This window comes from Triturus cristatus, chromosome 7 (genome assembly GCF_964204655.1).
Source record: "Triturus cristatus chromosome 7, aTriCri1.1, whole genome shotgun sequence".
NCBI lineage: Eukaryota > Metazoa > Chordata > Amphibia > Caudata > Salamandridae > Triturus > Triturus cristatus.
The window spans coordinates 181,687,213-181,712,843 of record NC_140590.1 but is presented as its reverse complement, the minus strand read 5'-3'; the positions used below and the strand labels follow the sequence as shown (position 1 = coordinate 181,712,843).

The 25,631-nt window shown below is 45.7% G+C and overlaps 1 protein-coding gene across 1 annotated transcript in view; it reads left to right on the top strand.

Annotated features, from left to right (window-relative positions):
* The first annotated feature begins 985 nt into the window (after positions 1–985).
* The window catches only part of LOC146809171 (uncharacterized), a 259,133-nt gene continuing 234,487 nt past the window's right edge, over positions 986–25,631 (top strand). The window contains exon 1 of the mRNA XM_085615961.1: positions 986–1,896. Coding sequence (XP_085472087.1) covers positions 1,885–1,896 — 12 coding nt within the window. The 5' untranslated portion in view covers positions 986–1,884. The remainder of the gene's footprint in view (positions 1,897–25,631) is intronic.

The following is a 25,631-nucleotide window of genomic DNA, read 5'->3' as shown; positions in this document are numbered from 1 at the left end:
AATTGTGCCAAGGCTGGACACCATAAGGACCTGGATGGCCACCATATTATTAGTCATGGCCATTATTATGCAAGGGGCAGCCACAATTATATCAGGGACACCTAAATTGAGTGCAGTCATGCTGTTAATATGTCACTGATGGCTGCCAGTATACCATAACTAGACCAAGAATACCCAAAATAGTTCAGGATGGCCACAATTATGTCATTGGTACTATTATGCCATGAACTGACACAATTGTGCCACAGACAAACCCCATTTGGTAGTTCTTGACACCAGGTGAAGCTTACAGGAAGCAATAGTGTTTATAATGGACGCACACATAAATAAATGCAGATGATTAATTTTCTCTGCTCAGGATTATAGCTTTCCTCAGCCCTTGGCTGCTCATGCACCCAAATGAAACATTTTCACTCGGACTCCTGCAGTCCCACACTTTAGTAGGTCAACACTGATTACTGCTCAGGCTACCACTACCACTCTTCATTTATAACCCACTGTTCACACACATGGTGAAATTGATAAAGCAGGGGACTACCACATTGCCAATCACCTTGTGACTTAGTCCGAGACTGGATAAAGGTGGCCATGTGGCAGACTCAGTAGGCCGACACAGTGTGTGTTTGATTGTTAAGATGAGTCCCTGCTGTAGGCTGGTTGGCTAAAGATCATCAGATGAGCAGTGCTGCCTTTTTTAATATGCTTAGAGTCTCTGCATAGACTCTCTGAATGAGATACTGGGAATGACTTCACCTCTGAGAGCTACTTTGAGGGTACTGGCGAGCTACCAGTAAGCTCCCGAGCTACTCGTTGGAGACCCCTGGTTTATTGTCTCTTTCCTCAACCCCCATCCCCTGCCCTGAATATATTTCTTCCAGCTTCTTTGCCATTGTTTGCACTCTGTCATCTTCACATTGTTCCGCTTTTCTCTTCCCCTTTCTCAGACCCTCTGATCCTTCCTTCCGCCTCCGCCCTCTAAAACGCTGCCCTGCATGTCTTTTCCCCCACCCTTCACCTCACTCGTTCCTGACTCTGTGGCTGCTCCTGTCCTCTGTCCGCCTTCTGTGCCACAGTCTTTGCATCCCTGCCTGTGTCCACTTATCCACGAGCTCCGGGGTGTGACCAGTCAGTCTCTCTATCCCTAACCCGTGCCTCACAGTCTCGGACCCTTGCTGTCTGTAACCTGGTCACTGCAGCGCTCTGCCTGTGCCCTCGGCTTTGCCCGTCTCTCTGCCTGTACTAACGCTGCACCTGCCGGTGAGCTGGTCTCACTCTACCGTCCTGCACCCTGGGCCTAACTTTCTCTGACTACACCCCCCGGCCGCCCCTCCTATCTCGTGTAGTCTGTATTTTCCTACATGTGCCCTGGTTTCTGCCTACTTCGTGTGAGGTAGTCTCTACCCTCTCTGGACCTCTTCTTAGCGTTATCCCGCCCTGTCTGCGGACTGGTGGTCTCTGCCTCCTTCTCCGTGTGAGTTGGTGCCTGCCCGGCTCTGTACCTCTTCCGTGTCTGCGGCCTGGTGGTCCTGCCTGCCTAGGCCCTGGTATTCCTCCACTCTGGCCTGTCCTCTGTCTCCGGCGGCTCCCTCTCAGCTTCGCGCCGTGCGCACAGGCCTCTACCTCCCTACCAGCTTGCGCAGTGTTTCCACGCAGGCCCTTGCTCGGGGCAGGCTAGACCCCGGGCCCCGGCCTGGGCCCGCCCGCGCTGCCAAGTGAGTAACTCAAGGATGTGGTAAAAAGGAAACGCGTCGACAGACTCTGGTTTCGAAGCGACCGGTGCGCCCCCTCGCTTCTTCCTCACTCAGCCCAGGAGTCCAGGACCCGAGCACCGCAGGCCCGCAGCGGCAGCCCTAGGCCGCCGGTTCTCGCAGTCAGATCGCAGACATGAACATAAAGGTGAGACTGTACAGATGCTGGGGGTGCTGGTGGTGACGGGGGCTTGCGACGCAGGGGCCTTCCGGGGGCAGTGTAGTGTTTGCTAAACGTGGGCGATCCTGCACATCAACAAGGGTCTAGCGTGGCTCCAAGAACCGGTGCACGAGCCGAGACGATGCAAACAAAATATCATAAGTAAAGCCTCTTTAAAAGTCCCAAACGTGTATTTCTTTAACACGTGGAAGCGCTTAAACCAAGAACTTCTTATAATGTCAGTGCGTTGAAAGACACTTGTTCAAAGTAATAGTTTCTAAACAATAGAGTTTCGGCACCTCACCCGCCCTCCCTGCCGACAATGCCATTAGTGAAATAAGAGGCAAGTCGGTTGTCATGTGCTCCCTATATGTAACCTAGATTTAAGACCCATATTTTATAGTTGATTAAACAAAACATGAGAGGCTTTTGTAAAGAACACATCATGAACTCAGCAAACTGCTCTCATTCAATAACGAGAAAAAGGAGGGACACTGATATTAAATATTTGCCTTGGATCACACAGTTTGTTAAAGCGGGGAACCTGGGATTGGTCCCAGGTTGTTTGGTTTCATATTGTGTAATTCAGCCACTAAATGGGTATTTCTTTTTCTCTCCTTTTATTGCAAACGTCTTTTTGAATTCTTGCTTTGTTTATAATACATGGCCTATGGGTTTGAGTGTAGGTGGTAGGCAGAAGCCATATGAAAGCTTTCCTCGGTGTGGGCTGAAGGCAAAGAGGACCATGCGTCTGCCTCTAGCCTTCAGTGGTTTGCACACCTACAGTGTGTTCAGGGCGTAGTTATAGGTGGGATATGGTCATAACAGGCCTTGCCAGTACCTGCTGAGATACCAGCTGGGCCACATAAACAGCTAATGATATGTCGGGATTTCAAACGAATAGTTAATTGTCAGTGAGTGTTGGTGTGATTTTCCATGGTGGGCAATGTTATCTCACAGTCCTAGCAAGATTTGAGGTGATGTCTCATTCTATTGACCAGTCCTTTCTCACACTGTTAATATGTTTAATCAAGCAAAAATGTTTAAGAATGCTCATTGTGAGAAAAGCCCATTGTTAGAAATTGGATAAGGCACAAGCAAACCCCAAATTAACCTGCGCTTAACCCCCTGATAGCTTGGCACTGAACTGTGGCGTTTCAATTAGAGGCAGTGTGTATTGTATTTGTGCAACACTTCAAACTGTGAAAAAAGCCAATCAATCAATCAATCATAGGCATTTATAAAGCGCACTACTCACCCGGAGGGTCTCAAGGCGCTACACAAGCCACACAAAAGATCCCTAGCCTGGATAGAAAAATAGACCAAAACAACAAAAATCCAATCAGTAGACCGAAGTTATGATTTAGAGAAAAAAAAAAACCTGTAAAGTAGACCCTAAAAGCATAAAGCGCCAACCATGGCTATCTGGTTGCACTGGACCTGCTGAAAGCCAAAAGTTCAGGCCGACCATAATGGAGAGTGGATCGAATACAACCCCAGATTAGTCCAACTGAAGTTTTACCTTACATGTTTTGTGAAAAGTGTACAATTCTTGTTGGAGAGGGTCGCAGAGAGCAAGGAAAGCATCGGGGAAAGTGGTCAGTGTGTTGTGAATAGCAGGCCAGGCATTGCGGAAGGGCGTGCTGGAGCTCCGCATTGGAGGTCCTTCACGGGCGATGGTGCTTGCTGTGTGAAGAGACAGGCTGGTGGCAGCTCTTGCTGAAGTTCAGTCCGAGCAGCGTGGATCTGGTGCGAATGGGCCAGTTCACGGTCGCGAAAGAGCACAAAAGCTTGGTTTCAAGGGCCTGTGAGCCACAATAAGGGTCCAGGACCCGAGAGGCACCACGTGGACGTCAGGAACTCGCAGCAGCTGTGTCCAGGAAATGGTTTGGGAGTCTTATGTCCCTAAGGCTCAGATCAGAAGGCCAACAGACTAGCCCTTTGAGTCACTCTGCAGTCCTCGGTTCAAGATGAAGTTGCAGGACCAGTTCTTCCTCCGTAAGAGGGCAGCAGGATAGCACAGCAGGGAAACATTTCCTTTAGAGCAGCATTCCTGCAGAGTGGCAGTCCTTGTAGCAGCACAACATTTGTTCTTCCTGGTGGAGTAGCCACAGGTCTAGAAGTTTACTGAAGAGTTGGTGTCTGCGGTCCTTCTTTTATACCCTGGTGCCCTGTTTCTGGAAGTTGAGAGAAGCTTCAAGACAGTGGCTTTTAAGTGCATGGCATTTCCTGCTTTCCCTGCTCAGGCTCCAAGCTGGCTGAAGTGATAATGCTGGATCGTTAGGCCCTTTGTTTGTGCTCATCGCACAGGCTATTCAGGTGTTGGTGGTGCTGTACTCAGGTTTGCTCTGCATCCTGCCAACAGATGGCTTACTCAAACACACCTAATCCCTCTATTGTGTGATTGTGTGGGAGAAATTCACAGTCTAATTAGGTCTCAAGAAACGTACTCCCTCACCTGCTATGGCGAGTCCTATTTTATCAGGGCAAGCTATATTTAGGGCCTACTCGCCCGTTCTGGGGTGCTGACAAAGAATAGGTGTTCTGTTCACTCACAAAGAGAAGGCACAATAAAGATGCCTTTAAATCTTGTTTTTATCTTGTCACATTTGCTCTGTGTTCAGAGACAGAATAAGAAATCAGTTTATGTCTTCTTACAATTACTTAATTTCGGTGGGCCCGATTCACAGAACTAAATTAAGACAAAATCCTAAAATTACTACCATTTTGGTATTCACAGAAGGCACTTACTCATTTTGGTATTCACAGAAGGCACTTACTCATTTCGGTATTCATAGAAGTTAGGAGTCCTAACTTTAAGAACTCCTAAATGCCTTCTGTGAATACCGAAAGTCTTACAATTAGGATTTTTCTCAGTTTATGAGTAGTAAAGTTAGGAGTCCTAACTTTACTACGGCAGAACTGAGAAAAATCCTAACTTTAAGACTTTCGGTATTCACAGAAGGCATTTAGGAGTCCAAAAGTTAGGAGTCCTAACGTTACTACTCCTAAACTGAGAAAAATCCTAACTTTAAGACTTTCGGTATTCAAAGAAGGCATTTAGGAGTTATAAAGTTAGGAGTCCTAATTTTACTACTACTAAACTGAGAAAAATCCTAACTTTAAGACTTTCGGTATTCAAAGAAGGCTTTTAGGAGTCCTAAAGTTAGGAGTCCTAACTTTACTATTCCTAAACTTAGAAAAAACCTAACTTTAAGACTTTTGGTATTCACAGAAGGCATTTAGGAGTCCTAAAGTTAGGAGTCCTAACTTTACTACTCCTAAACTGAGAAAAATCCTAACTTTAACACTTTCGGTATTCACAGATGGCATTTAGGAGTCCTAAAGTTAAGACTCCTAACTTCTGTGAATACCAAAATGAGTAAGTGCCTTCTGTGAATACCAAAATGGTAGTAAGTTTAGGATTTTGTCTTAAGTTAGTTTTGTGAATCGGGCCCTCTGACTGCAGAGTTACAGTATTTTGTAAAGTTAACTGTCTGACGTGTTATACAAAGAGTGTGAAATGAAAGGCTTAAGGGCGTCATTTCTTTTTATAAAACATCATTTAAATAGCTAATAAGTGAACTGTACAAACATTTCAAAATTTATCTCAGCAGTTATGGAAGGTAATTTTTTCTAATTCTGTGTGATGAAAATTTATTTTAATAGAATGAAAATAAATAAATCAGAACACTTTACTTGGTGATGTGCAAATGATAAATGTGTTTTCTGAAACCCAGTTTTTACAGATTATTGTTTATACAATATATTTGGGGCCCACTACGATGTCTGACATCGTAGCGCAAACTGGACCCCCAACAAGTCGGCGGTCCCGCTTCCATTATTACAATGCGGCCGCCTTCACGGCAGTCGGAAAGTGTATTTTTTTATTAGCGACTTGTGCTGTGGGCTGTAGCTCAAGCTGCAATAGAAAACGCCATTGGGGATTATCGGTCCCACCATCACCCTGACTGGATCTCCGATCCTGTTGCTGACGTTGGTCTTTCCTCCAAGCCGCAGCGGTCTGAACGACCGCATCATAATGCAGAGGTCGGACTGCTAAGTCCGATTGTTAGACGGACCGCCACAGACAGCCTGTTGGTGCCAATCCGCCAGACATTGTAATGAGCCCTCTAGTTTTAGCAGTATTTTTATTTTATCTTTACAGAGTTTTATATAGCGCAAACTTGATCCGCAGGTAGCGGGTATCAGAGCACTTTACATAGCACCAGTTGCGTTACATGAGAACACATTCGTTTTTGTTAGGCACAGGGAAATTAAGTGATTTGCTTAGAATCACAGGATGTTCAGCGTCATTGCCGAGACTTGAACCCAGTTCCCTAGATTCGAGGTCGACCGCCCTAGCCGTTAGGCCAACTCCTCTCCCCAGTAAAACTGCATGTTAGTGGGAAAGTTTTTGGCCATTTCATTGGGAAATCTACTGCTTGTAAATAACTGTGTGCTACCACATTATGCTTTAGTGATATAGGATGACTAAATGTGACCCGCTTTTTGCGGGTCTGCGGGTTGCACAGCTTTATACACACGGTAGTTCAAATTAATCCACCTTAACCATAAGTTATTTAAGTTTATCCATATTTATTCCACAGTTTTCCATTTCGTATCACGTCAAAGGGTACAAAATTCATCATTCTTATGCATGTTGCTTGCTTCATGATTGCCAATCCAGGCCTATCAATGAGCCGTTACAGAATTTAAATGCTCCCGTCAAGTCCATACATCACAACCCAATGCATTTCGGCTGATTAGCCTTCGTCAGGGGTATCTACGATTTAAAAAGTGCATGTCAGCCACACTGTTTAACATCCAACATACTTTAAGTTGCTTTACTGTGACATCGTTCTATTAGTGCCCTTTAAAAATGATTTGCTGAAACAATTTGTGAAAACCGCGCTTAAAACTAACCTACATAACCTTTTCTCCTAAATAAAAGTGAAAGTGACTTAATACGTAACCCGTAGTCTAAATGCTTTTTAAACCCTGTGTTTAAAACTAACCTACATGACCTTTTCTCCTGAATAAAAGTGAAAGTGACTTAATGCGTAACCCGTAATCTGAATGCTTTTTAAACCCTGTACCAGAAACGAAAATTAGCAATCTCCCCAGTACTACTCAACATGTTCCCTCCCTCATTGACAACGAAACTGCATTTGTTTTAATTATGTGTTTTTGAGATAACCAAACCCACCACATCCTCATTTCCTTCGTAAATGTGCTTAACCTGCATCATTCCTTCCACGTACCTGATGTAGACCCGCCACCCGCTTCTTCTCTTGTGTACACTGTGTTCTCCATGTTACCCAACCAGTGCACAACGTACGTTATTTAAACGAACTTTTTCAACACGTCCGTATATCATTGGTGAAAAGATGTCACATGTCAGGTCAACCACTCCTATTTTATAACCCACGTGCTCATTTGACATTTGAATTGCAAAACTATCCTATTAACAAAACTGGACCAATAACACTTTGTGCAAATATGAATTGAAAAAAAACATAAATTGAAAAAACAATAAAACAATAGAGTAACCATATCATGAATAAATGTCCAAAATTAATCAGGAAAACAAAAAGTAGTTTTCAGTAAATCCACCGTAACCATCTTTTTAGGAAGCATCCTTTGATGTGTGTTTGAGGTCCTCAGTTTCTTGATTTTTCATTCTGTTGGGGTGCTATTGGGGTTGGAACGGCCAATATAAGTCCAGAAAAAAGATATCCCAAAGCACACCCTCTCCTTTTATCCATAGGGTTCCTTTTGAATTGAATCTGGTTCAGCGTGCATGCACCCGATTAGTGCTCCGTTCCTTAGCACTTTACATGAAATGACTAAATGTGACCCGCTTTTTGCGGGTCTGCGGGTTGCACAGCTTTATGTATGTTGGATGTTAAACAGTGTGGCTGACATGCACTTTTTAAATCGTAGATACCCCTGACGAAGGCTAATCAGCCGAAATGCATTGGGTTGTGATGTATGGACTTGACGGGAGCATTTAAATTCTGTAACGGCTCATTGATAGGCCTGGATTGGCAATCATGAAGCAAGCAACATGCATAAGAATGATGAATTTTGTACCCTTTGACGTGATACGAAATGGAAAACTGTGGAATAAATATGGATAAACTTGAATAACTTATGGTTAAGGTGGATTAATTTGAACTACCGTGTGTATAAAGCTGTGCAACCCGCAGACCCGCAAAAAGCGGGTCACATTTAGTCATTTCATGTAAAGTGCTAAGGAACGGAGCACTAATCGGGTGCATGCACGCTGAACCAGATTCAATTCAAAAGGAACCCTATGGATAAAAGGAGAGGGTGTGCTTTGGGATATCTTTTTTCTGGACTTAGTGATATAGGGCCAAACAATTTTTGAGGTTGCAAACTGCCCAAGTCATAAAACGGGGTCATGTGCAACCGCAAAAAAAGTTTTTTAAAATGTACTAAACCAAAATTGTCGAATCGTAATTTGGGTACTGATTCGCAGTGGTATGTATGAATGTTTTGCAACCAATTTACACTTGCAAGACATTAATTTTTGACTCACACTTCAAGAGTGGGGGTAACCATTCTCAAATGGGAAGAGCCCTCATCTTATAACCCTTCCCCTTTGTGAATATTTTTTAAGAGGCGGCAGTGGACCCACGGACCACTGGCTACTCTTAAAAAATGAAACTTGAACATTTCATATTTTTCTTTTCGAACACATCTCGTTGTTTCCTTTAAGGAAAATGGGCTGCATTTAATTTAAAAAAAAAAATAGATTGCTTTATTAAAAATCAATCACATACATGGATTTTCTGACCCCAGCAGGCCACCATCCCTATGATGGCTGCAGGAAACATCCGTTATCATGCAGTCCCTATACAATGCAGTCACTACCACGACTGCGCTATTACCACTCAAGTTGCTACAGCGACGTACGTTAGGGAATGCAGTGTTGGACTGGTGTTAGATTTGAAGTCTAACACCGTCCCTACTTTCCTACACCCCCCATAAGTAAGGAGATGAGACTAACCTTGCCCAGTTGAGACTTCATTTTCTAAGTGGAAATATCTGGAGAGTCCATCTGCATTTGGAATGGTTACTCCCAGGCCTATTACCACTGAAAAGCCCATCCCCTGTAGGGAAATGGACCACCTCAAGAGTTTGGGATTTTCACCCTTCATTTGTTTAAGCCAAAAGAGGGGCTTATGGTCATTCAGAACAAGTAAGGTAGTACCAAACAGATATGACCTCAACTTCTTCAAGGCTCAGACCACAGTAAAGCCTCTCTCTCTATAGCTGACCAACGTTTCTCCCTGGAGTCAACCTTCTGCTTATAAAAGCTACTGGTTGGTCCTGGCCCTCTGCATTTATTTTAGACTAAACAGCTCCTACCCCTATCTCAGATGCATCTGTCTGGACAATTAAGTTTTTGGAGTAACCAGGACTTTGCAGGATGGGAGAAGTGCACATGGCCTGCTTTAGGTCATCAAAAGCCTTTTGACAGCTAACTGTCCACTGAACCTTCTTAGGTGTTGTCTTGGAGGTGAGATAATTAAGTGGAGTCACAATGGACCCATATCCCTTTGCAAACCTCCTTTAGTACCCAGTCAGGCCCAAGAAAGCTCTGACCTGAGTCTGGGTAGTCTATGGTGGTCTGGATTTTGCTCTCCAATGACTAAACTTAGCCTCCACCTACCAGGTGACCCAAGTATACAACCTTGCTCTGCCCATTCTGGCACTTGGTGGCCTTGATAGTGAGGCCTGGCTTTTGCATTGTCTCCAGAACATTTCTGAGGTGGCCCAGGTGATCCTCCCAGGTGGAGCTAAAGACAGCAATATCATCTAGATATGCTGGACTATAGGCTTCCAGACCTGTTAAGACTTTGTTTACCAGCCTCTTAAATTTGGCAGGTGCATTTTTTCAGACCAAAGGGCTTCACAATAAATTGATAATGCCTACTTGGGGATTCAGGTCAGGTCAGTCAGGTCAAGTGTACTCAGAAATTTGGCTGAGGCCACAGTATCTATGAGCTCATCTGCCCAAGGAATAGGATATGCATCAGTCCTAGTGATTGCTTTGAGGCCTCTGTAGTCCACACAAAACCTCATCTCTCTGTTTCCACCCTTCGTGTGAGGTTTTGGCACAAGGGTTACTGGACGAGCCCAAGGGCTAGCTGAAGACTCAGTGACCCCCACTTCAAGCATCTTTTGGACCTCTGTCCTGATGCAGTCTCGGACATGGTCAGGCTGTCTGTAAATGTTGTTCTGTACAGGCAGACTGTCACCTGTGTCCACTTCATGGGTACACCAGGTGGTTTCACTGGGTGTCTTAGAGAACATGTGTTGCTACTGATTGAGGACTTTCCTGCAGTCAGCTTGCTGCTGGTCAGTGATGCTGCCTGCCAAGGTTGCTTCTTCAGCTGAACCATCAACAGGGTTCTGAGAGAGGACTTCAGGGAGAGGATAACTCTCTTCCTCCTGTCCCTCATCAGTGGCCATGAGGAAGCTCATGTCAGGCCTGTCCACAAAAGGCTTCAGGTGATTCACATGAAGTACACTGTAGGGACTTCTGGGAGTACCTAGGTGACCTCACCTTTCTTTTCAAGGATTATGTGGGGGCCACTCCATCTGTCTTGGAGAGCTGCTGGGGCGACAGGCTCCACCACTCACCCTTTCTGTCCTAGCTGGTAAACAGTCAGGACAGCCTTTTGGTCATGCCAAGCTTTCTGAAGCTCCTAGATGGGCTCAAGGTTTTTACTTGCCATCTTCATATACTCAGCCATACGTGAACGCAGGCCAAGTACATACTTTACGAGGTTGCTCCCAGCCCTCTTTAACTAGACACAATTGACCCCTAATTGGATATCCAAACAAAGGTTTAAATGGGCTGTATCCCACCCCCTTCTATGAAACCTCTCTGTAGGCAAAGAGAAGGCAGGGTAGTAAGACATCTAATTTTCGTCTGAGGTTTTCTGTGAGTCCCATGATCATACCCTTCAGGGTCTTGTTGAACCTTTTAACAAGCCCTTTGCTCTGTGGATAGTAGGGTGTGATAAACTTATATTTTACTCCACACTCTTTCAACATTGCAGTGATATAACTAGACATGAAGTTGGTACCTGTCTGATAAGACCTTCTTAGGAAAGCCCACTCTGGAAAAGGTTCCCAGGAGGGCCCTGACCATTACAAGAGCTGTAGTAGTTCTAAGAGGAATAGATTCTGGATACCTAGAGGCATGGTCCACCACCACCACTAGTATGTACCTGTGTCCAGATGCAGTTGGAGGTTTAAGGGGCCAACAATGTCAATCCCTACCCTTTCAAAGGAAACCCCTGCGACTGGGAGTGGGATTAAGGGGGCATTTTGTAGTGTCACCTGACTTACAACTGGCCTGGCAAGTGACACAGGAGCGACACAACTCCTTGGTGTCTTCTGACATATGGGGCCAGTGAAAATGAGGGACAATCCTGTCCTAAGTCTTACTTTGCCAAAGATGTCCTGCAAGGGAAATATCATGTACCAGGGAGGGAAATAAAACTCTGAACTTCTGGGGTATCACCAACCTCCTGGTGGCACCAGCCTGGGGGTGTCTACTCTCAGAAAACAGGAGCCCATCTTCCTAATAGATCCTATGGGACCCACTAACATTCCCTGCTTCCTCAGCAGCAGCTAGTAGTCTGAGCTGTTCTGAGGGGCAGGATTGCTGCTCCAAACACAAGTCTGCTCTGGAAGGGCCTCCTGCCCCGAAGAACTCTGCCTATTCAGGTGCAGGTTCCTGTGGGAGCGTTCCTTCACAGGGACTGAGATCATCCCCCTCAGGAAACTGGTCCTCACTGGATGTTTGGGAGGAGGATAATTCCTTCCTGAGCCTCCTCTAGAAGCAATCTGGTCCATTCTTTTAGGATCCACTGCTCCCTCAGTGGATCCTGAGCTGTTTGGCCAGAGCCCTAGTAACAGTAAAGACACTGGCAAAGATGCCCATCATCTCTGCATGAGTCCTGAACTCTACTTCAGATCAGGCTGAAGTTTCTAGATCATTTTGCAGCAGACAATATACAGGTAGATCCGGAGATACCAAAACACTTATAGGGCCAGTTACCCCTTCTCAGCTGAGATTCACAACTGCCAAGGAATGATCAGTCCTGACTTTGCTAGGGTTGGTTACTTGGTACATCTGCCTAAGTATGATCTGTTCAGGGGATACAAGTTTCTCTGCCCCATTGTGACACTGGCCCCTGTGTCCCTGAAAGCCATAGCTTCCTAACTGTTGATCAAAGGTGGTTTTCTGTACTTCCCCAAGTAAATGCGTAAGGTGGCAAGATGTATGCCACCATCACAGACTAGGACAGCCTGAGTTGGAGTTCTGACTAGGCCAGAAGCCACCTCAGAACCCAAAGTTAACCCTACTAATCCCTTAGTTGCTGTACTACCACTTGTACTGGTGCTAGGGGGAACAGTTGCCTTAGGGGCAGTGATAGTAGGTTCCTTGGCCTTTGGCCAATCAGCATCTCTTGTCCAATCAGTCTTTATTTACATAAATAACACAAAGGTTTCTTTTTACCCTTCTTGGAGTTTTGGGGCTCATCCCCAGATGCAGGTTGTTGGGGACCTAGAGAAGGCTCCCTTTTGCCTTTGCCCTTCTTCTCACCCTTGTCCTGGGGTTTATAAGAACCTTGCTTCTTTTGGTCACCTCCACCACCATGGTTGTTCTGCTTAACCCTGGTGCGGACCCATTTGTCAGTTTTCTTTCTCAATTCTTGGGGAGAGGTCAGAACAGAGTCCACCAGGTACTGGTGCAGTAGTTGGTTCTGACAGTTATTAAGGATGTACTCCCTCATCAATAATTTGTACAATCTCTCATAGTCCTGTACCTTGCTTCCATGAGGGCAGCCTTCCAGATCCTTAATAGCACTGTCAATGAAATCTACCCAGTCCTGGGTGTGTGCCTTCTGTGTGCCTCTGAACTTAATCCTGTATTGCTCAATGGTTAAGCCAAACCCATCTATGAGTGTTCTCTTTAGGACTGAATAATTGTCAGTGTCCTCTTCTTTAACAGTGAGGAGCTTGTCTCTACCTTTGTTAGCAAAGGAGATCCACAGGATAGCTGCCCACTGCCCCTGAGGGACCTTCTGAACTTTACAGGCCCTCTCCAAGGCAGTGATCCATTTATGGATATCATCCCCCTCCTGCTCAGGTTCATAGTGTCAATGGATGTTTCCCTGATTCTAGGTACACTATTGCTGCCACCATGGGACTGTAACTCCAGTATCTTCCTAGCTTTCTGTACTTCCAGGGTCTCCATGTCCAGGGCCAACTGATCTTGCCTGAGTCTAACTCTTTCAAGTTTGATCAGATGGTACTCCCTTTCCAAGGAGTCCTCCCTCTTGCTAGATGTGGTGGTCCCTATAGAATTATCTGAAGCATTGGCCTCTGCAGCGGGGGACCTAGACCTCCTTTGCTGCCTACTCTGATCCCTCCCAGTATGAATAAATGGGACACCCTCTGTGCCATCTGCACTATTCCCTGGGGGATCAGAGTTTGCCAGTGTAGAGTCTCCAGACTCCTCTTGGCTATACTCTGAATTGAGGTCACTAGGGGGAACACCTGGTACCCACATTTTCTTGTTTCTCTACCCTTTCAGGATTCTTGTCATCCTGGTGAAGTAGTTCTAAGAGAAGCTTTGTATTAGGGTTTTTACCTGCCTTTCCCTTCTAAGGCTACACAGGGTCCCTAGTTCCTGGAACTTCAGACCACTGTACTTAGCAGACGGGGGAACACTGAGATCCCCAACTAAAGAGATGGTCACTAGTTGTCGTGTGGTGTTACACCTACCTACCTTAATGGAAACGAAACTTCCTAAGATTGGAGAAAGGGTTGTGCTTGACCCTTAACATCCAATCTAAAAGTTCAGTAGAACTTACTTAGTCTATAAAATATTATGTGTCTAATGCTCGTGGTGGTTTTTCAATTAATCCACACCTAGATTAGCTGGTAAAACAATGCAGGCTTGAATCCCACCACTGCCACTGATGTAGGAGGCTGGTTTAGTATATGGTGTTCACTTATGTAAGCGTAGCCCCCTGCACTAATCCAGATAACCCATATGGTGATTTTAGTGGTCTTAGACAACCTTAGAACGCTCTCTAAGTGGTAGCCATGGAGATTAGCCTTCAGGCTCAGTGCAGAAGAAGTATAAAGCAGCTTGTTTATCAGTACTTAATCTTATGGTGTAGATTAAGTGAAAAAGAACCACACAGTGCAGTTATAAAAATGTGGATTTATTATAAACACTCACTAACACATTACAATATCTCCTACCCGGAGATACAACCACAACACACACAATACTTTGATAATAGAACACGTAAGTAGCACACATACACAGTGGTCTCCGGGGGAAGACCAAACCATGTACTAAAATATTGGAATGCAAACATGACTTAAGTCGGGACTAGACCCATAAGATGTAGAAAAGTCGGGCCTGAAGGAACCACGCACGGTAAATACAGAGGAATCCCATGGATGCTGAGTGCAGAGTGGGAACACGACTGTGTGCTCAATACAAGTCAATGGGTAAGTCACAGTTGCAGTTTTAAAGAAGAAGGACCCTTACCAGCAGACCCTGAAGAAACCCCTTGGAAGATTGGAGAGTCACCCCACCCGTGGATACCCCAGGAACCAGGATACCTACACCAGGGAAGCCGGGTGCATAGGTGTGCAGTTACTTCGGAAACCGCTGTGGACCACAATAGATGACTTCAGTGAAGATGCAGTTTGCAAAAAGCAAAGGGGTCCGGTGGAACCCAAAGGTGGATTCAAGGTGAGAGGTACCTGCAACTGAGGGGACAGAGTATTTGCCACTCAGGAGTGACCAGGAGGCATGGCAGACGAATGCCCACCAATGTCGAGAATGCAGAGGAGTTGACGTTGCCCTTGAAGTTGCAGCAGTGCGGACCAGGTGATACGGTGAAACACCAGGAGCCATTCACGTGCTGTCCAACGTTGGATGTCAGGAGCCAGTGGGTCAGTTTCCAGCAGGGGCACCAACACACCGTGGCAGCGGCAACCTATGTAGTAGTCGAAAAGGGTGCAGTGTATAGACCAGCAAGGTTCAAGTGGCTCACCCGAGCAGGTAAGTCAGAGCAGGCCCCGAGCAAGCAGGGGAGCCCACTGCAGCCAAAGAAGACCCTCAAGTGGACCCACGGGTCAAAGGCATAGGAGTCGCAGGAGGACCTCGAGCAGCTCACCAAATGATGAAGGCCCATGGTGCAGAGGATGCGGTACAGGCAAAGAACTTGGTTGCAGAAGACGCTTGAGGCTGGAGCATCTTGGAATTCGAAGATCTCTGATGCAGAGAGTCAACAAACTTTGGCAACGGCAAGTCGATGCGGTGCACAGGGGTACTTCTCCAGCCGTTCCGACGAGGGATACGGGCTTCAAACTTGCTATGAAGACATTGCAGGCCTCGAGGGAGTTGTAGAACCACCACCTGTGTTGCCGAACCTTTCGAGTGCGTAGGAGCTCAAGAACAGCAGAACGGTCAGCTTCGCTGCGGTGCCTGCAGATGCAGGGAAGTGACTCTTTCACTTCAAGGGAGATTTCTTCGAGAGTCTTGGATGGCTCAATGGACTGGTTTCAACTGAAGTATGCAAGGAGGGCATGAAATATGCCATTCAAAGTAGTCTAGTGGTGCTGGAAAGCGCCCCCCACCCTGTCCTAATACACTAAGCCCTGTCTGGAAGGTGGTCACACCTCCCTGTGACAGGAATTCTATTGTCCTGCCTTCCCCTGCTCGAGCTTGGCTCAACAGCAGGAGGGCAGAATCGTGTCTCAGGTCGGCAGCACCCATAGTTTGCCATCCGGGTCTAGAAGACTGTTACCAGGAGCACTGAGGGCCTCCCGAAGGAGCTTTACAGTGCATGGAATCCTACTTTCCGGTGTTGGGGTATGATTGCAACATGTTTGATACCAAACACGGCAGAGTTTGTTACAGCAAGTTTAGAGTTAGCCATTACGTAATGTCGAATGGCCGCTCTATATATCCATATAGCTGATGCACTTACAACCCTTGTGAATGGACTCCGTGGATTGTAGGTGTGTCCTGCTCATGTAGGGGCACCATCAGACTTATAACCAAGCACCCTGCCTTAAGGATTGAAAGTCCTGCCTTGAGGTGACTTATAGGTTTTAAGTGCAGTGACCTCAGATATAAGATAGCTTAAATCTGTTGTAAGAAGGGCTAGCACCAGCTTACACAGGCTGCAATGGCAGGCCTGTAGTCACAATTTGAGTGGTCTCTCATAGGTGGCATAATACATGCTTCATTCAACCCATGGGGGACCCCTGGTGTACCTATGCCCAGAGTACCTTAGTACCATATACTAGGCACTTACAAGGGTTCACCCGTAGCCAATCTGGGGTGTACCTAAGTACCTACCATGTCCAATTTTAGGAGGAAACACAGAGACTGGGGTCCTGATTAGCAGCATCTGAATCAGACTAGTCAGTAAAACATAACACCAGCAAAAAGTGGGGGTGACCATGAAAGCAGATCCTACTTTCCTACACTTGCAAATATTTATCTTTTTTTAAAAAAATTGTTTATTCAGGAACAAGTCCCATAAAACAGATCAAAGCCACATCAATACAGTACAGTATAAAACTGTAAAATAAGGCTAAGGGAATATCGTGGCCTTTTTAGCTTACCTGCACTCTGGTACGTCGGCATCAGTGCGGTTCCTTCAAAGAAGTGACTGCACTCTGCCTTTCCCCACAAGGAGGGGTGTTCATCAGGGGTGCATTCTTGCACCTTTCCTGTTCAACCTCTACATCAATGGCCTTGAGCATGCACTTCTCTCTGTTCAGGCAGATTGTCTGAGGGTGGGTTTGAGACTGCTTTCGGTATCGCTATATGCTGACGATGCGGTTCTCATGGGCCAAACTGCTGTTGGGTTACAGCTTCTACTGGATACATTTATTGCCTTTATGACGAGTCTGGAATTGTCAGTAAACATTTCTAAATTGTCATTGTTTTCTTTTGGTCTACATTTGTAGTATGGAATTTTTTAAAGAGTAGGGAAAAATATGTCGATGAAAGGAAACAGTGGTGAAGAAAAAGTGACAAAGGTGCAATGTAAGGGGGTAATTAGCAGGCGATGAAAAACGAAAACAGGGAGCAGGAGAGGATGCAGGAACATGTGAAAAGGCTGACTACATTAATAGATGTGAGGAATAACAGTGCTGAAGCCCATGTGGTGGCCTATGGGCAAAAGAATAGACGTTAAAATGCACTGTGGCACATTGGAAGGAAAGAATGGGCCTGGGCAGAAAAGCGAAAGGCAAAGAAAAGCATGTAAAATTTTAACTCTTTTCTGGGAACCAAGCTTGAGCTTTAAAATCCACTCTTCAGGTGGATATTGAAAAAAGGGGAGTCACCTGGACTGTGTTTCAGCAATAGGTGTGTTAACCAAGGGACATCCAGAAATTTAGAATATCCCCCGCCCTTCACTTCGAAACAAAGCTCTTATGGCACCAAGCAAACGTAGCAAGTCATCACAACCCTCTTCAGAAGAGGTATCTTGTCTCTTCCATCCAAGCATCTGTCCATTCATCCTTCCATCCACCTGCTGATATCCACCATTTCACCTGTGCATTCTGTCATCCATTCACTCTTTCATCCATTATTCAGTCATTCACCATTCCGACCATCCATCCATTTACAAACCTATCCATACATCTCCAAACCTATCCATCAAACCTATCCATCCATCTAGCTTTCCATCCTTTCAGTCGTCCATCTCTTCATCCACCCTTTCACTTATCCATCCATCATTTCAGTCATTCTTCCATCCAATCTTTTGCTGATCCATCCTTTCACACCATCCATCTTCCCTTTCACTCATTCATTCATCTACCCATTCACTCAGCCATTCAACCTTTCTCTCATCCATCCACCCTTCCACCCTTGTATTCACTCATCCATCCATCTATTTACCCATTCACACATCCGTCCATTCTTTGACTCACCCATCCATACACGCTTTCACATATCCTTTTATGCACTCACCTTCCCTTTCACTCATCCATCCATTCTTTCACTCATCCATGCTCCCTCTCATCCATCCATCCACCCTCCCTTTCACTCACCCATCCATTCTTTCACTCATCAATCCTGTCTCATCATTCGTCCTTTCACTCATCGATCCATCCTTTCACTTATCCATCCACCCTTCACTCCATCCATCCGTTCATCCTCTCATCCCATCATCTATCCATTTTTTCCCTCAGCCATCCTTCCTTTCACTCATTCGACCATCCATCCTTTCAGTCATCATCCATCCACCCTTACACGCCTCCATTCATCCACCCTTTCATCCATCCACCCTCCCTTTCACTCATCCATCCATTCTTTCAATCCATCCTTATACCCATCCTTTCACTCATTCATCCATACATGTTTCTTTTCATCCGTCCATCTATTCACCCTCCCTTTCACTAATCCATCAATTCTTTCACTTATCCATCCACCCTTTCATCCATCATCCACTCTCCCTTTCACTCATCCATCCATGCTTTCACTCATCCATCCAGCCACCCTTTTATCCATCCATCTCCCTTTCACCCATCCATCCATTCTTTCACTCATCAATCCTTTCTCGCATCTGTCTAACCATTCACTCATCCATCCATCCTTTCGCTCATTCATCCACCCACCCTTTCACTTTATATATCCACACTTACACTCCATCGATACTCCCTTTCTCTCATGGCATCCATCCTTTCTCTCATCCATCCAAGCTTTCACTCATTCATTTATCCACCCTTTCATCCACCCACACTAACTTTCACACATCCATTTATTCTGTCAGTCATCCACCCTCCCTTTCACTCATCCATTCATTATTTCACTCCTCTATCCTTACATCCATACTTTCACTCATCCATCCACCCAGCTACTCATCCATCCTTTCACACATCTATCCATCCTTTCACTCAGACATCCATACATTCATCCTTACTCTCACTTACCTTAGTGTGCCAAGTTGCACACAGAAGAGGCCCATCAAGAACTCCATTCCCTGTACCTCGTACTTGCTAAAGTTGGGGGTTCACGAAGCCCCAGCATCAACCTTTCACTCATCCATCCATATTTTTGCTCATCCATCAATCCACCCTTTCACTCTGTCCATCCATTCACCCTTTCACTCCGTCCATCTAGCCACCCTTTCACCCCACCCATCCATTCATCCTTTCACTCAGCCATCCATACTTTCAGTCACTCATCCATCCATCCATCCTCTCATCACACATCCACTTTTTCACTAATCCATCATCCACCCTTTCATCCAGCCATCCATCCACCCTCCTTTTCATTCATCCATTTACTTACCCATCCTTACCTCCATCCTTTCACTCATTCTTCCATCCATCTACCCTTTCACTCACCCACCTATCCATCCATCCATCCTTTCACTTACCCACCCACTTCTTCACATTATTTATGAGTGTTTGTCTGCCAAGCTGCAGACAGAAGAGGCCCATAAAGATCTCCACCCGCCTGCTGTAGCTGCTAAAGCGGGGGGGGGGGGGGGGGGTGTTCACGACGCCTCTGGTGTTGACCCACAGGACTACACTTTGAATTTGGCAAAGTGTAGTTGAAGGCGGAGTAGGCACCAGCTGACTTTCACAAGCGGGTCACAGTCGGTACGCCTTTGGCTTGAGTCTTTGAAATTAGTATATGTCTCGGATTTGGAGCAGGGCACCCTTCATCTCCCTTCAGCTCGAGCTTTTCCAATCCCAAACTGCCACTCACAGAGATAATAAGAAGGACCAAGAGGTAAAACACCACAACAGCTGGTCTGGTACTCAGCTTGTTACTGTGGCGGAAAGCTTTAAGGGGCAGTCTAGCGCCATACTGATCTGCCAAATTGGTCTTTTATATGTTCGGCCAGCAAACTTGCAGGGCAGGAGACACACAAGGCTTCTGTCAGGTAGACTATCAGAGTTAAGCATCCCCTTTCCCCCTCCCCCCAGGACACTTTGCAGCAGCACGTGAAGCTGAACGAGTCTGATTTGAAGAAAATAAATGTTTATTCTGGAATATACTTTCTGAGCACTACTCGGCCCGGGCTTCATCCGTGAAGCTGTAGAGTCACACGACGGGTGGTGGTGAAGGAGGGAATAGGAGAGACTAAAAGCCGGGTTTGGGAGCCTAATGTGCGTTGCTCGCCTCACTGGTGCACCGGGACCTGCCATTTCGTTTCCACTGTGCAGCGCAGAAGGTGAAGCTGCCCTTTCATAACGGTGGCAGAAAAACTGCAACCAGTGCCAATAAAACATAAAAATCATTTATTTGTTTGGGCAGAAGAGAACTAATGTGCCTGTTTACCGGCTCTGCAATGCTTCTGTTTGTACAAAAAGAAAGAAAGAAGAAAAGAAACACCCTGTCTGAGCTTCTGTGGATATTTTGACTCGCTGTAGATAGGTAGGATGCTGAAAGTTTGCGCAACCAATTAACATGTACTAAAGAGATATATGTACACGACATGCAGGAAACACGCCTGTTAGACTTGGGGGTCTCTAGATGGCACAGGTATGCACTTGTGACAAATAGGGACCCTCTCCTCTAGTCAGGGTAAGGGGGAACACTCTTAAAATAACCCCAGCTCACCCCCTTGGTAGCTTGGCACAAGCAGACAGGCTTATCTCAGAGGCAGTGTGTAAAGCATTTGTGAACACATACAGTAACCAAGTGACAACACTACAGATGGACACCACACAGGTTTTATATAAAAAATAAGTAGTCTTTATATAGATTTACCACAAGACCATTAAACGACAAAAACACACAATACTGTTACTTTAGATGGTAGAATTTAGCTTAGTTCTCTTTAGTTCTTAAATGCGACACTTTAAGTCAGTGTACCTTTTAGATGCGACACGCAGGGCAACGAAAGTGTTGCAGTGATGTTGATGCGATGAAGATCTTCCAGATGCAGCACGCTTCTCCGATGTTGTGAGAAGACTCGACTCGATGCTTCAGCTGCAGCGGCGACACACTTTACGCGAGGCGACGACAGCGGCCTTGGCAGCAACACTCTTCTCCTACGTTTGCGAGATGCTTCCGCTCGATGCGATGTTGCAGCGGCGACACCCCTTTACACGATGCGACGACAGCAGCTCCGACGGCGGCACGCTTCTCCATGGATGCGAGGCGCTTTTCTTGATACGGTGCAATGCGACAACTACGATGGCTGCGATGGCGACACGCTTCTTCCTCGATGCAAGACTCTTCTCTTGATGCGGTGCAATGCGTCAGCTACGATGGCTGCGATGGCGACACGCTTCTTCGGCGTTGTGAGACACTTCCTTGATGATGCGAGACGCTTCCGCTCGATGCGATGCTGCAGTGGCGACACACTTTACGAGATGCGACAACAGCTCCGACAGCGGCACACTTCTCCTTGAGTCGCGCTTCCAGCTCCTTGCGACACGCAGTCCCTCAGAAGGCCCAACAACAGCAGCAGGTACTTCCAAAGGACTCTGGGGAGCTAGGGGGTAAAGTATGTTGTTCCAGAGACTTCTGCAGGAGGCAAGCTCTATTCCAAGCGCTTGGAGATCCTTCACAAGTTGAGCAAAAGTACACACAAAGTTTCTTTCTCCTCTTTTTGGCAGTAAGGCAACCACTGCAGGCCAGTCCCCCAGGATCAGGGATAGTTTCCTCCTCAGCTTCTTCTGGTTCCTCCCTCAGCAGAGGTTCTTCTTGTTTTCCCAAAGTGATCGAAGTTCTTGGGATCAGGGTCCCAATATTTATACCCAGAAATCCTTTGTCCTCTGAAGGCAGAGGGGCCTTTGTTTAGTCCAAACCAGTTCCTGAGCACTCTGTTTACCAGACTTCTCCTTTCCTTTCACAGTGCAGGGCAGAAACATTAGACGCCCCACAGTAGGTGGAGCCAGCATTGCTGAAGGCAAGTACAGCCCTGGAGCACTTTGTTGACAAGATTCCTTCTCTTCATTCACTGTGCAGGGCAGAGACATCAGCCGCTCCCCAGGAGGTGGAGCCAGCTTCGTGGAAGGCAGGAACAGCCCTATTCAGGTCCAAGGTGCAACTCCTCCCACCCATCTGGATGCAGATCTCTCTATTCACCACTGGGACACCTCACCCTGTCTCCTGGAATTCCCCAGCCCTGTCACTCAAACTCCAGACAAAGCAATACACACAGCCTAGCAGAGGCAGGTTTGAACGGCTAGACAAGAAAATGCCTACCTTCTAAAAGTGGCATTTTCAAACACAGAATGTTAAAACCAACTTCACTAAAAGATGTATTTTATCATCCTGAGTTCAGGCATACTAAATTCGAATTTCTACCATGTTCTCTGAGTCAGTTAACATTATAAGATGTAATAACCAAACTGCCCAGTCTGGCCTATGGAGAACAGGTAGCCTTGTAATAGCGAAAAATGAAAATGGCAGTTATTCACTATTAGAACATGCCACACATACTAGGGCATGTCCTACCTTATCCTTACAATGCACCCTGCCCTTGGGCCTACCATAGGGGTGTCTGATATGAAGAAAATGGAAGGTTTAGGGACTGGCAAGAGGTTGCACTTGCAAAGTCAGCATGACAGTACCAGACTGCACGCAGGCTCTGCAATGGCAGACCTTAGACACATGTTTACAGGCTGCCTCTGTGGGTGGCACAACCAGTGCTGCAAGCCCACCAGCAGTATTTGGATTACAAGCCCCGGGCACTCCTGGTGCACTGTACTAGGGTCTGACAAGTAAACCAAACCAACCAATCATGGAATCACAAATTATACATCAATTTACAATAGGGAGCACTTACACTGTGGCACTGGACAGCAGTGGCACAGTGCCCTGAGCAACTAACACCAGCAAAAAATACATGAGGCAACAGCTAAAAATGGAAGGGAGACCCACGCCAATGTGCCAGGTCTTACAACGTCCTTTTAATTGCACGAGTCCCCTCACACCTAATAGTTACATTTAGTAACAACAGCAGAATCCTTTTAATGACACTTAGGGCCTTTGTCTTCATAATACAAGTACCCACTGAATCTGAACCTCACGCGCTGCAAATAAACATTTTACATTTCGTAAAGACATGGGTGGGCAATATACATGCCTTGTTCAATGTTTTTTTTTTAGAAAGCACTGCACCAGATTTGTGTCTCAGATTATAAAGTGTTCAATTCTAAAAATATAAAAAGTATAACCAGTCCATTGTCCATTCACCTGTCCGTCCATTGCTATCCATGTGCGGCACACTTACGCTCACAAGCACACTTGGACAAGCACACATATGCATAATTTCTGTTGTAAACGACTTCAGTCGTCAATTAGTAACTGCACTTCGTGTGCCTAACGCTTTAAACCCCATTCTACAGTGCTATTAAACTCCGCTCAATCAATTAATCAATTCTTGTAGCGCTGCTTAACACCCGTGAGGTTATCCAGGCGCCGGGCTTTGGGTCTCAGTCGAAGAGCCAGGTCTTGAGTCCCTTCCTCAAATCTGTCAAAGATGGTCCAAAGGTGCTCATATAAAATATGTTGTGCTTGCACTGGCTACCTCATACTGCTATTTTTTACTATCAGGTATTCTGCACCAAAGCCCGTTCTGCAGTGAAACATGTCTAAAAAACATTGACAAAGCTAATAAATATATCTCACCTAGGCGAAACCGATTGGGGTTGCCAGTGCTTGTTGAACACCTAACCCATGGGTCAGCCTGGAGCTATACAAGATGGACTTAATGGTGATAAATGTATATTTGTATTAGGATCACTGCAAAGCTGAGAGAGTCCAAGAGTTGAGTGTCTTGCCATGTATCCTGTCAAGCAGTCATGCCGGTGGGGGGGGTGGTCGGGGGGAGGGTTGTAGCATGGGGTAGTTGTTTGAATCTTGTTTGGTTGCTCCAATTACACGGGGGTACCTCCTGCATGGGGACTCCGCGTTCTGCGAGTATATGGTATGCCTATGGGTGGACGCCGGGTGGCGGGCTTCTAAGGATTATCCTGCAAGGTTGCTGGGGGGGCAACGCTTTACACCATATATTACGGACTCATAAATGGGACGTTTATGTGATGGGAGTTGTATATTGACATGCCCAGGCAAGGGATAGTTGTTGATTGTACTGCTTTTTGAGTGTTTAAATGCAAATAAAAATATTTACCCAAAAAAAAAATCACTGCAAAGCTGAGGTGGTCAAAACATTTATATCCGCAAATTGGACTTTGCGCATGAATGACTGCGTCAGCTACATTAACCCACTTACACACTTACCAGATTTTAAGAGCAGAGAATGCAGTCAGTGTGTGCTGCTTCTGTGTAGGAGTTAGCAAGATCACATGTTTGTTCCTCAGAAATCAAAATACAACATTGAAAAGCTGCACAGGCCCTCACATAGCTGGCGGTATGTGAGCTTTTTTTTAGGCACACACAGAAATCAAGAGATGTTTGGCCTCGTGGGTGGAATAATTGTTATTCTCCCACCATGATGCAAATGTTCCTTGTTATAGCACAGAAATAAATGCTCCAACAAAAAAGAAAACAGACCATAGTTGAGGAGGAAAGAAGGAGGCGTTTATTTGATAAACAGAAGATTTAGCTTTTAATTGAAGACGGTTCAGCTATTGGACGACAGGTTGCATTAGTGGTAAGTGCGTTGAAGGTATAGATAGAGAGGGTTGTGTGTGTGAAGTGTGGGGGTGAGTGAAAGAGACGGATATGGGGATTTAGGGAGAGGCACCTTAAACAGCTCTCTAGCCTTGGACCAGATGTCAGGTGTACCATACACTTAAAGTGTCATCTTAAGGATTTTGGGGACCCCATGCACGACATACTTTGTGGGTCCCCGAATAGTACCAACTCTGAATTTTGTTACACATTTCCTGATAATTGAAGGCATGCATGACGTCAGCAGTACTATGTAAAACTTTCAAAAACGGGGTCACTCAAAAACAGATTAATTATGTCTTTCCCGGAACCCCAAATTACCTTAGAATGAAACTGGGTATTAAGAGACAAACTCACAGGTAGAGGTAAGCGGAGAGGTGTAGAAATAGACATGGATAGAATTGGCAGAGTTCAATTAAAGAGAAAGTTCACTTGCCCAGGGGGACCTTGGATGGTGGGTGCCCTGGACAATTGCCCTCTTCGCCAAGACAATACCTATGGCCGGATGAAGAAAGCTATTTGGGATTTTGGTACTCTCACTGCTCCATTTGGAAAATCAATATTCAACTTTATTAGTTGTAAGCAATGGATTTGCTATCCAAAACAGATTCAATGAACAGTTCAGTTAATTTTATATCTGCATAAATCTTATCACAAGAGTGTGTTGTGGGAGTTTTAAGGTGGGGCTATCTACAAAAGCAGCTTGTGCATATTCTCAAAACCTTTCCTGCCACTTTCACACTCTAAAATTGGGTGGAGATTTATGTTTGTTTCTCAGAAATCAAATTCAACATTGCAGAGCTGCAATTCTGTTTTTATAGCGGAAAGGAGGAGACAACTCCTAACATTGGGGGAGGGGGGGGGGGCTATGGGGGTGTAGGGGAAGTGGTTTATCCACAGAGAAAGATCCCCCATGAGGAAGAAAGAAAAAAATGTTAGCAAGTGCAAATTTATGTATGCCCTCAACTTCCCTATTAGTTAATTTCCACGTGTTGTATTTCCGAATGTGCAAATATTT